Source organism: Mauremys mutica, chromosome 9, assembly GCF_020497125.1.
Source record: "Mauremys mutica isolate MM-2020 ecotype Southern chromosome 9, ASM2049712v1, whole genome shotgun sequence".
Classification (NCBI taxonomy): Eukaryota; Metazoa; Chordata; order Testudines; family Geoemydidae; genus Mauremys; species Mauremys mutica.
Genome location: NC_059080.1, coordinates 51,397,923 through 51,410,664, shown reverse-complemented (window position 1 = coordinate 51,410,664; position 12,742 = coordinate 51,397,923). Strand labels below are relative to the sequence as shown.

Below are 12,742 nucleotides of genomic sequence, written 5' to 3'. Positions count from 1 at the left end.
AGTCGGAGAAGGAGCAACACACCAGGTCTAGTCCTAGCTAGTGCCATCAGTCTCTCATTTTCAGGAGCACTGAAGTTGCCAGGGGGCAGGTAATACAAGCTTCAGGGCACAGTGAGGGAACCCTATCCACCCAGCCCATCCTCTGCTAGCACAATGCATATTACCTACGTGACAGACATTAGCTATGGAGAGTGCATAATGCCATGAGCAGCAGAGGCGATAGGCAGGAGTTCCTTCTCACCGGTTGCCCAGGCCTACGGACTCAAGGCAGATGCTGGTGAGTGAATCAATCACAGGTTGGCTCTGTTACCTTAATAAGCAAGAATGACATTCTAACTTTCCAAAGATGTGTTCCAAGATGCCTGATGGAGAGGGACGGACTCCGTCCCCTCTAGTCCCACCGCAGGCAGTGAGATCCAGTGGGGCCCACAAAGTCTGTGCCTCTGCTGGCACAGAAACTGGGTGTGTGCTATGAGCTCCCAGGTCAGAACAGGTCTGCAGGAAGTCCAAATGGACCAGCTCCCAGGTCACCATGGTTGTGCCTAAGGTCAGGTCTGGTCCCAAAACCTGAGAGGGGCCTAGTCAGACAGAAAGGTTCTCCTGTGTGTCATGCACAATGGGAAAGCATCAGAGGGTCACTTTCTTCTAGCACTGAACAAGGAACTTTATTGTTGTAAGAAAAACAGTACACTCCCCACAATGAGGGTGCCTCTCCCTGCCTCACAGCAGAGCTCCTGCAGCTCCTTTCTCCGCCCCCTCCTGCCAGCATTCCTGCTACTGACTAAAAGAGACAGTGCATGTGCCCTGACACTGCTAAGCAGCCATGGAGTCAGTTAGGAGACTGGAAGGTTTGGGGCTGCTCCACTCTTCATAATTGCCCTCGATTACTGTTTGCTGTGCGTGGTGGAACAGAGCCTGCGCTTGTATGCAACAGCAGTTCTGTCACCCTGAGTCACAAGGGAAGGAGGAGTATAAACCCAAGCCCGGAGCGGGGTTTTTGTTTCACACAAATCGCCAGACTGCCCCCACCCCCAAAATGGGAGTTAAGGGAGTAAACGGATGTGTACTTCTATAGAAACACTGAAAGCATCCAGCCTTCAGCAGGAACCATTCTGACTCACACTCCCCCTGGAGTGAGAAAGGTGTTAGAAAAAGCCTCTCCTGTTCTGGTTGTGAAAGGACCACTGGCAGGGTGGCCCCTCTTCTAGAGCAGGGAAACCATAGTGTTGCCTTCCTGGGCAGACTGGAATCGGGCCGTTCTGTTTGATCCCAGCTTCCCCAATTTTTAAATTGACTAGCCCCAGTGCTTTACATTTCCAGCAGTGCTGGGCAGCTAAATCTGTGTGCTGTTCTGGGTGACTCTGGCTACAGCACATCTTCCATAAGTTCTTAACTGCATTACAGCAGGAATTCACCAAGAGAAAAATCAACAGACCCTCTCTCTGCCTTGGGAAATGCAAAATAAAAATTCAGTACAGAGCTCCTTTCATCTTTATACAGCTCCACCCAGCTTATCGAATGCACTGGTACCTCAGGATAACCCTGTTGCAAAGGTCAGAATGGTATGGAAGGAGCATTTACTGTACCCTGTGGTCTGTGTGAGATGCTAACTACAATTATATTCTCTCAGCAACACAGAACTCTTGCTGTTATTGACTGCCCAGACTACAAGGGAATCATGTCCAGAACCACGTAAAAGCTGCACTTCTGGGGTTGTGAAACTGGGCAAAGAATTCACTGGGTACTGTAGAATTATTCCCCAAAGTCTTAGGTTTAATGTCTTTAAAATGATTTTTCCCCTGCAAAGACCTTCTAAAAGTGAACCCAGTATAAAGGGACACCATGTTATCTGCTTGAGTCTGCACAGGGCCTGAAACAACAGCTCAGAGAGAATTATGAACTGACCATTGATTCCAATGAAGTGTTAACTCTGAAACCTAATTATGACAATCTAAATACTAACATGGCTAACTATTGCATTCATGTTAGCAGAAACATCCGGGTAATGTACTTTTCCCACAATCCCAAACTACATCCCATGTCTGTCCATGTGCCATAGAATTGTAGGATTGGAAGGGATCTCGAGAAGTCATCTAGTCCAGTCCCCTGCACTCATTGCAGTACTAAGTATTATCTAGACCATCCCTGACAGGTCTTTGTCTAACCTGCTCTTAAAAACCTACAATGATGGAGATTCCACAACCTCCCTAGGCAATTTATTCCAGTGCTTAACCACCTCGCAGTTAGGAAGTTTTTCCTAAGGACCAACCTAAACTGGCATTGCTGCAATTTAAGCCCATTGCTTCTTGTCCTATCCTCAGAGGTAAACAAGAACAATTTACCTCCCTCCTCCTTGTAACAGCCTTTTATGTACTTGAAAACAGTTATGTCCCCTCTCAGTCTTCTTTTCTCCAGACTAAACAAACCCATTTTTTTCAATCTTCCCTCATAGGTCATATTTTCTAGACCTTTAATCATTTTTGTTGCTCTTCTCTGGACATTCTACAAGTTGTCCACATCTTTCCTGAAAGGTGGCGCCCAGAACTGGACACAATACTCCAGTTGAGGCCTAATCAATGTGAAGTAGAGCGGAAGAATTACTTCTTGTGTCTTGCTTATAACACTCCTGCTAGTACATCGCAGAATCATGTTTGTCTTTTTTGCAACAGCATTACACTGTTGACTCATATTTCGCTTGTGATCTACTATGACCGCCAAATCCCTTTCCGCAGTACTCCTTCGTAGGCAGTCATTTCCCATTTTGTCTGAGTGCAACTAAGTGGAGTACTTTGCATTTGTCCTTACTGAATTTCATCCATTTACTTCAGACCATTTCTCCAGTTTGTCCAGATCATATTGAATTATAATCCTATCCTCCAAAGCACTTGCAACCCCTCCCAGCTTGGTATCGTCTGCAAACTTTATAAGTGGATTCTCTATACCATTATCTAAATCATTGATGAAGATATTGAACAGAACTGGACCCAGAACTGATCTCTGTGTTACCCCACTCAATATGCCCTTCCAGCATGACTGTGAACCACTGATAGCTCGGCAAACCGTTCCCAGTGAGTAGTTATGCACCCACCTTATAGTAGCTCCATCTACGTTGTATTTCCCTAGTTTGTTTATGAGGTCATGCGAGACAGTATCAAAAGCCTTCATGAAGTCAAGATATACCATATCTACCGCTTCCTCCTTATCCATAAGGCTTGTTATCCTGTCAAAGAAAGCTATTAGGTTGGTTTGACACGATTTGTTCATGACAAATCCATGCTGACTCTTCTTATCACCTTATTATCTTCTAGGTGTTCACAAATTGATTGCTTTAATTATTTGCTCCATTATCTTTCTGGGTACTGAATTTAAACTGACTGGTCTATAATTCCTCTCAGCTGTCCTGTACACAGCTACCAAACCTTCCCACTTCTTTCCTGACCTCTCCAATGCACCAGCCCCTTGACCATACAAAACTCTGCAGGACACTGACAACAGAGAATTATGGTGCAGATTAAAATCAATGGAATTCAATACCAACCTGAATAACGCAAGGGATACCGCACTGATTAGATTATTCATGTTCAGTTCAATAAGAACCCGGAGGTTTTTAATTGACTGGAAGCTTCAGTGGAACCTCCACTCCGCTGCAAAGGCACATTGCAAGCACCAGGGGGCGCTATCACAGAGTTTAGCCCACTCTGCCAGAGAACATGGGCCTGGATCAAGGGTTGCATTTTTTTCATGCTGTATGCCAGTCGTCCATGGGGAACCTATACTAGTCCCTCTATAGCTTGGGATTTCGGACCAGTGCCACATACTGCACAGCTTGGAAGGAAACGCTGTGCAGGTGCCTGCCTGCCAAAGCGACACATTACCAAATGAAGTGAAAGCAGAAATCTCCCAGGTGGCCTGCAAGACAAAATCTAAAATAGCCACTAAAATAAATAAATAACCAACCCCACTCCTGTTCTCATCCCAGTGCCACAATGGTAATGACCCAGATCGCACTGACCCGAAAACACACCGCTAATCTCCCAGGGACTGGCAATCCCCTTGATGAAGATTGCGCTCTGTCTGTGCCTTTCACTTGGGGGCTCTGAGCGAGTGGCTAAGTGCCGATAAAAGCTGGTATTAATGGCTCCCTAAGTGCCCCCTGAGCTCGGCTGTCAGCATGAAGCAGCTCTGGTCTAATAGCCCCACGATATCTGCAGCTTTTGTTCTGGGGTGAGGAGCGGGGGAGGGGAGGATGGGAAGAGGGACCTAAACAATACAAGCCTATTTCTCCATTGCAGTGGAATTAGGCCCATTTTCTGAGCCTTAACATCCCAGGAATTTTTAGTGACAATTCCCCCAGGATTATTAAGTGGCTCATCTCAGCAGCTCAGGTTGACGAAGGCTTTGCACAGATGTCAGAATCCACGGCCCTCCTGGGAGTTTGCAAGGAGGAGAATTCGCTGGATATGCAGATGGTTCTGCTGCGTGCAGAGGGCTCGATTCTGCTCTCAGTTACACCAGTGTGTATCAGGAACAACTCTATGGAAGTCAGTGGAGCACCCTGATCTAAAACCAGCACGTAAGACAGACCAGCATCATAGGGTTGCCAAGTGTCTGAGTTTTATGGCAAATCTCAGTGATAGTTGATGCTTTCCTGAAAGCCCCAGCTCCTGGAGTCCTGTGATAACATTAGAACCCAGCTTTCATATCAAACCAGAGCATGTTTCTAGCCCTTAGAGTTGCACAAAACTCATGACCCCTAAAGACTCAAAACCCAGAAAGCAAATAAAAAGACCCAGGGGTAATTATTTTAAAATCCCATGATTTTTAAGCCAATCTCATGATCTGGGGAGGGACGAGGGGTGAGGCTGACTCATGATTTTGACCACTTGAAGTGGTCAGGCTCTTTAACACTGCTGAGTCACCCAGGCTAGAGGCATGACATCTACCAATATGTATCTGGGCTTGACCAATCAGTGAGCAATAAACCAGGATATGTGGAAGTTATACTACACACCTCATGATAAAGGCTTGATGCTTTCAGTTACTATGACTTATTTGTATTACAGCAGCACCTAGGAGCCCCTGTCACAGACAAGGACCTCACTGTGGTAGATGCTGAACAAAATACAGCTCACCTAGGGCAGGACTGTCACCTGCCCTTAGAACAGTGTGCCAGGGAGTAAGGAATGCAAGACATCCCCTTCGCGCCCTGCACTGACTGCCCACAACAGCTGCAGCACCGGGAGAGCAGCTTTCGCGGGGCAGCCAGTCCCCTCCCTTTCCCCCAACATGCCAGCCAGGGAAGCTGAACTGCTGCAGAGAGAGAAGCAAGTCTCACTGGTCTATACCAATAGACATATCTTGTAATTTAACACAGCTGCATTACCCCAGGGGCAGTCCAGGGAACTAACTGTAACTCTGAGAGTTACCAATCACTCCCTGGTTGGTTGCCCTCTCCCTGGGTCCAAAGGGTAAGTAATCTGCAACTGGCCTATAGCAGAGAAGTCCAATATATGCTTATAATGCAAGCTACATTGCAATCTACCCTATTGGGATGTCACAAGGAATCGGGTCCATTACTATGCAGTCTAAAAATTATTCAGTAAGTACATCAGCAAAAGCATGTCAGGGCTGACTGGCCAAAAGTAGCCTTCATGGAAGGCAGATGTATCATGTGTTGGACCAGATCCTCCGCTGATGTCAATCTGAACTGCTGCACTGAACTACAAGGGGCGACACCCATTTACACCAGCAGAGGATCAGGAGAGGAGCAGGGGAACAAAGAAGTGAGCTGCAACTCTCAGAGTCACAATTAGTTCCCAGCCTTGCCCCTGGGACAATTAAATTCTGTGTTCTCCTGGAGGGCCGTCTTCAAGGAGATGCAGACTCAGTTCACACATACCATTCATTGGCTAAAGCAGCTGGACAGGAAATTATCCATGGCTTGGGAACCCTGGTATTGTCCATCTGCTATGGACGTGTCATGCCTTGGTCCCTACCAGCAGAGTGAGTCTACATGACCCACACTATGCCATCTGCTCCGATTTGCCTCGAGTCCTGATGAAACAAAACACTTTAAAGAAACAGACATGGTATATGGTGTAGAGGAGCTGCTAAGACCCTGAAGTCCAACCTGAGACCAGATTTTAATAGTAAGCAGTCAGTGTTCTAAGAGAGCACCCGTTCAATAGAACGCCTGAGTTTGTTTCTGTCTTTTATTTCCCTTTCTACAAATCTTGATTTTTCTGCTCCCCCGCTGACATTTGGGATGGTTCTTTGGTCACTGAAGTAGGGGGTTTGGAGAACTACTTGGTGGGTGCCTAACCACCAGGCTCAAGAATCATTCTCACTCTCTCCCTGTGGCTCAATGACTCTTTAATTATTTATTGACTGAGGGAACCCCCACACTAGAATCTCTCAGGCCAGGGCACATCAGAATATCCCCTAGGTCAGGGCACTCCCCTGCAAGGAGTGAGACTCCTGCTCAAATTCTTTCTCCCCTCTGGCAGAGGGAAATTTGAACCTGGGTTTCCCACAACCCCTGGGAGCTCTCTAACCACTGGGCCAAAAGTTATAAGGCAGCTGCTGCAGCCACCTCCTGTTCAATTCTGAATGGGGCCCGATCTGGTAGACATGCTCAGAACACGCCTACCAGATCAGGCCCTGCAAGCAATATGGGTGGAGGAATGCTGGACTTCCGGATCCCACTGGGGCATAGGCAGGAGATAGGTGTCAAGTGAGCAAAGTGAGGCAGCATTGAACCCACTCAAAGTTAGAAATCTAGGCGTGTCTTCACATACAATGTATGCTAATACGCATAATTAATCCACCTCCCCGAGTGGTGGTAGCTGTGTCGACATGGCGCTGTCTACACAAAGGGTTAGGTCAGTACGACTACGTCAATTTCACATCCCTGAGCAACATAATATGTCGATATAGGTCTGTACTGTAGACCTGGCCTTAGGCACTGAGTGAATTTTACCCAGATAATAAAGATGCTGAGAGGGTTTAGGCTCCTACAGGGTTAGGCAACAGCCACATGGAGTGTCTGTGGATTGCAACAGTGCCTAAATCTTGGGTTAAGGCACCTAAGTCCCTTTGTGGATTTGGGCCTTGGTGTCTCTGGGCTCCAGTTCCTCACATGTAAAACAGGACACTAGCATTTCCCTGCCTCACAGGGGTACTGCAAGCTTTGCCACATTAAAGACTGTGAGGTGCACAGATGCCATGTTGTGGGGACCAGAGAAGTATTACATATAAGATAGTCAGTTTCATAGTTGTGCTGAACTAATCATCACAGGCACAAATGGAAAAGATAAAGGGAAACCAATATTCGACACCTTGGTGGTTCTTAGTGTCGCTAATCTCTTTTAGTTAGAGTCATCATAGTGGTTTGCGAGTAGTAACAGGAGTTACAATGTTTTGCAATGGAAATGTTATTCTCATGCTGACCATGTTCCTTTAACCAACTGGACAAATTGAGCTTGTATATTTAATCCATTGCTCCACACTAAAATGAGGATTATGCATGAAACGGCGTACATAACTCTAGGTTCACAGTGATGCTAGCCAACCATGCAAACACAGCAAAACTAAAGCATTTTGGGAGAAGCCCCATAGCACTTTACATGGGCAGTATCTCTTCCTCGAGTTCTGAAGAGCTGTGAAACATACATATTCCTAGAAGCTACTGAGTAGAACTGAGCAAAGAAACTCCCCCCTGACCTCGCCATCAATTTAAAACAAAAATATACACATATATGGAAAATCACATTATTTCTCATTTTTTCAGATCAAACTTTTGCCAAAACTGGAGGTTATTTTTTACAAGCAGAAGAATATCATTTTGCCATGAAAAGAAGTTTTTTTGTTTACAAAAATGGCAAATTTCTAACCAGTGATTTTTTTAAAAGCGTTTCCCCCAGAAGGTGCATCTGAATTCTTTTCACTAAGAAAAACAATTGATGTTCTACATCAATGAGAACAACATTTTGCTCTGGATCAAATCTGTGATCCACGTGTATAGTCACAGTATTTTTTTCACAACTCTACTACTAAGGGCAATAAAGAAGCTGCTTCCAGGGACTCAATATTCTGAGTCATTCAGAACACCTCCCTGTTTCTTAAGTGAGCATCCTGAGTAAATGTCACAAAGATACCACAAAGATGGGTGAGATGCAAGAACATGGACAGACAGACACAAAAATGTAGAGTGTGACCTGGAATATATCTTTACTGTAAACACTACATCTTCCAATCTTCCCCTTTTCAAAACACAGTTAAATCTTCTATGAAAATTATGCCTTCTTAACACCTCCACCCTTTCCCTTTGATCTGGAGATCTTAAAAACTGTGCCCAAAGGTACAGAATCATATTTACTTTCAGACTGTTTCCACTTGTACTAAAATATATAAGATAACTGCCTCCCTTTTGATAGACTGGAAAGCAGTTTTTTCATGCTGAAAAAATGCACTTTTGCCCAGATGAAAAACTATGAGAGAACCAAGCCTGGTTATATTTTCTGTACCTTTTTAGGATATATAGAATCACGGCTCTTTTAAAATAGGAAGAATTAATTAAGGAAAACAGCTACAAGTACAGACACATGCACACAAGTCCCTACACAGCTTGAGTCCCAGCTTTGTCCTCCTTGTTTACCCAAGACCACACTCTGGCTGGACCTCTATTCAGCTCATAGAGTCATCTAGTGGCTGAATAAACTACTGCAAGTAAACACATCATTATATACCCAGTACTTCCAACGCAAAAGTTCAAAACTCATGTCAGCCTTGGCCCTCCTGCCATAAGAGTGACTCAGAAAGAAGAAGAGTATTTTTTAAAAGATTTTGTCATGGGTTTTGACCCAGGTTTCAATGTTGAACTCTCCCTGCCTCTGCTCTCCCCTCCGCACCCATCCCTGAGTGTGTCTGACTATTACAGTGTTACCCATTCTCCCCAGTGTTTGCAGAACAGGAATTCTGCAGAGGCTCCGACTGCTGCCTGATGGCATGGGCCTTCCACCTTCTCCCTAGCCCTCAACATTCCAATTCATTAACTCTGTGACCCCCACCCTATATCTGCCACCCCCCCAGCCCAACAATTAATTATGCACCACTCCAGCCCCCACATCACATTTATCTCCGCACATCTGTCCCTTGTCAGTCATCACCTCTCTGCTCCTCCTGCAGATCCAGGGCTTCTTCTCCCTTCCCAGACAGACCCATTGCTCACAAGAAGGGAGGGCAGAGGAACTGCTGAGCTCTTTCTGCTCCCTGCTCCCCCTTCCCCTCCTATGGAATTCTCCTTCCTCCACTACTGAAAAACTGCTACTAGGGTGGGGGTGGGGCGTTCTGCCGGCCTTCTTCAGCAGCTCTGATTGGCTGTTCTTCTCCAGGAAAGTGAAAAAGTGGGGAAGGCAGCCAATCAGAGCGGGCTATCCCTTGGAGAGGTCCAAAAATCATGCGAGTGCTGGAGCTTTTAGCATCATTATACAACTAGCACCAGTGATTTCTCACAATGAAATCCCAAGAGTTGGCAATCCTGCATACAGTACGTTGAACAGTCCTCAACATCTTCATTAAACACAGCCACAGTTCTCGGAGGCCAAGGTTACACAATTTCTATGCAGAATCTGGATGAGCTTGGTGCATTTCCTGATGGTGCATGTTGTTGGCCTACAGCAGGGAGTTGACTTCAGCTTCAAGCCAGCCGTGGCTGACTTTAGCATAAAACAAAGAGATTTAATGTAAACATCTGAATTTTCTAGGCTTGATGGTGTCAGGGTTCCCCAATGGCCAACACTTGAAAATCCTCCCCTCTCAGCATCCTGAAATGAATTGCTATAAATAAGTGTAATTTGGGAGGGAAGAATATGAGTAAATCTACAGAAGAAACAGAGTACAATTTTGGAAATATTAATAAAAACCTCAAAAAGACGACATCAAAAGAAACAAGCATGATTTCTGTATTTCTAAAACCAGCCCCGCGGAGGACTCCAGCGGGCGGTATCAAATTGACAGCCTGGATGGCAGAACCCAAAAAAAAGAGAAAAGTTCCAATTAACAGGAAGAATCAGAGTGCTGTTCCCAGAGTTTCATTTAAATCAGAACCAATCAAGGATTGTTCTGGTTCCTGCAGCTTTGCTCAGGAAATAATGAGAGAGATGAAAGAGGCCCAGCCAGCTAATGCAGTCCTGCATAGCCCTTTGAAGCTGGGAAATCACAAACATCACTTCGGAGATTTTCCGTTCATGCGGCAGCTGTTGCACAGGCTTCTTCAAGAGAACGATCTGCTGCTTAATTTCTTTTAGTGCAGCCCCTGCCTGAGCACTAACAAACGATCATCAGTCACATGTGCAATGTGTTTTATAACAACAACAAGACGGAGCAATTTGAAGGACACCATCAAGTAGGTAGGCCTTAAATCTGGCCTGCCTTAACAGTCTGGATCTAAACTGTTATCCATTCTAAATCCTTCATTCTTACTCCATGGGAGAGAATTAAGAAAGCAAATGATAGCTGCTATTTTTTGGTCAAACACATCCCGCCAGTCCCATGGGATTTGTAGCAGGATTTTGACTGAAAGACTCTGTTCCCACGATTGTGCTGACATCACTGATGCTGATGGACAAACAAGGGAGTAAAACCCAAAGGGAGGGGTGCAGATCCGTGCTGACTGATTAAAAGACCATTGCAGTTGACAGGCATCTTTCCAGAAACTCTCTGGGCTTGGGTGCTAATCCCAGAAGCACCCAGGAATGAAACTGGTTTGCCAAATGGAAACTGGTTAATATGGAGAGTGCAAGTAACTTTAGTTTCAAGCTCTCACAAAGGTATTAAAAACAGAATAAAAATAAATGCTATTTTTAAAGCCCCTATACAGTTTTAAAATGAAAAGAAAAAATAGCCAACGTTCTATTTTGTAGCTGGAATTTTTGTCACTGAATTCTTGTTCTCAAGTTTCTGTCCACTTTGGAAAAGACTCCATTGAACACCTCCCATGCTCTGGAACAACGCATACCCAGGACAGAGCTCTGCTAGAAACACACCACCGCTGATTTCAGGTCAGCCTAAGTACACACCTAGAGAAGGGAAAGGCAGTCTTGCATTCACCATGCACCTAAAGATTCCAAAGGAGTTTGGAGCATTCCACTCAACTACCTAGGTAAACCCCAGATTAAAAACTGATGGTTCTCTGCCTTAGTGAGGGAGGGAGAAAGATATGAGCCAAATTTATTGGATGTTTAGCAGGCTTTCTGCTCAATTTCCCCTTGTCACATTGCCACCAAGGACTGCATACATATCTAGAATCATCAGTTACGTGTTTCTGACCCCAAAACACTCGTTCATGTGCAAATGCATTAGCTCACACATTTGCACAAACAAAAGCTCCTCCCCAAAACACTGGGGTGAACAAAAGCTGGTCTCACAATTGTTAGAGGAAAGGGAACAAACAAGGATACAAACACGATTGAATTGAACTCCACGTCAGATTTAGCTGACTGGGCCCTGAATACATTTCCCCACTAGATGATCTCCCAGGACACTACAGACTCGTGCCTACCATGAGGTCAGTTAACACTCCTGCATTGTTGGGGTTATTTATGCACCGCATGCCCAGCTGCCACATTAATTTACAACAATTTCATACGGGGTAGTGTGGGAGGGAGGGTCCTGTGATGGCATTTGCCATCTCAGTCAGTTGCAGGCCAATGACCTTAGACCTCCTGATGCCAAGCATGGGCAGAGCTGGGATGGGCAAAGTGGTATCTACTTGACAATGCTCAGATCCCCTGACAATCCCTGAGGGCAGCACTGAAGCCCCTCAATGGTAGAATGGGTGCTGGCCAACCTCAGCTGGCTTTGGGGCATCCACTTTGTTAGCAAAGCAAAGCATCATGAAACAATACCCGAGCTGAGCAGTCTTACCTTTGCAGGCCACGTTGTTCTCAGCCTCATAGCCAGCCTTGCAAGTGCAGCGGCCGATGGGAACCATCCACTCCCCATCGCCATTGCAGTACAGCTTAATGGGCACGTCCACTTCCTCGGCATTGGGAATGCAGGTGCCACGTGCAATCACCAGAGAGGTGCTCTCAGCCCCCGTCATGGTCTCTGGGAAGATGGCAAAGTTCTGCACCACACTCGGGCACTTCTTGAAGAAGACCCTGACCGAAAGCAGTGACATGCAAGCCCCATAGTCCTGGAAGGCGAGGTAAAAGCCATTGCGGGTGAGGGGGCCGAAGCTCCTCACCTCGGTGTTTACCTTCATCAACCGGCCCCCAAAGTCCACCTGGGAGAAGCTCTCATCAGCAGCAATTGTGTCCACTTTGAGGTAGGGCGCCTCCGTCCAGAAGGCCGACTTCTTGGTGGCAATGATAGAGTCCGTCTCATAGTAGTACAGGTTGAAGGTTTCCTTGCAGGAGCCAGGGACGTTGGGGAGGCTGCTGCAGTCCCGCACAGTGAAGCGCATCTCGGTGTAGATGCGGTGAGCCCCCCGTCTGTTTATGAACGTGGTGAGGAGCCAGTTGTTCTGATTGGGTTCGAAGACGTTGCACACCTGGTAAGTGCGGATGGTGTTCAGGTTCTCATCATAGCCGCTGACTTCTTCCCACTGGACAGAATTAACACAGGAGAGGAAACAGGCAATGAGAAGGGTGCAGCGAAACCAGCACAGAGATGACACTTTTACCTATTGGCCCATTAATCACTGCCGCATGCAGGAGTTAGTGACATAGAGGGTCAGTGT

At 46.1% G+C, this 12,742-nt stretch overlaps 1 protein-coding gene across 6 annotated transcripts in view; it reads right to left on the bottom strand.

Annotated features, from left to right (window-relative positions):
- The window catches only part of EPHB1 (EPH receptor B1), a 353,412-nt gene that overhangs the window by 225,897 nt on the left and 114,773 nt on the right, over positions 1-12,742 (bottom strand). For all 6 annotated transcript variants that reach the window (XM_045030054.1, XM_045030055.1, XR_006582168.1 and 3 more), the window contains exon 3: positions 11,926-12,607. In XM_045030054.1, the coding sequence (XP_044885989.1) occupies positions 11,926-12,607 (682 nt within the window). The remainder of the gene's footprint in view (positions 1-11,925; positions 12,608-12,742) is intronic.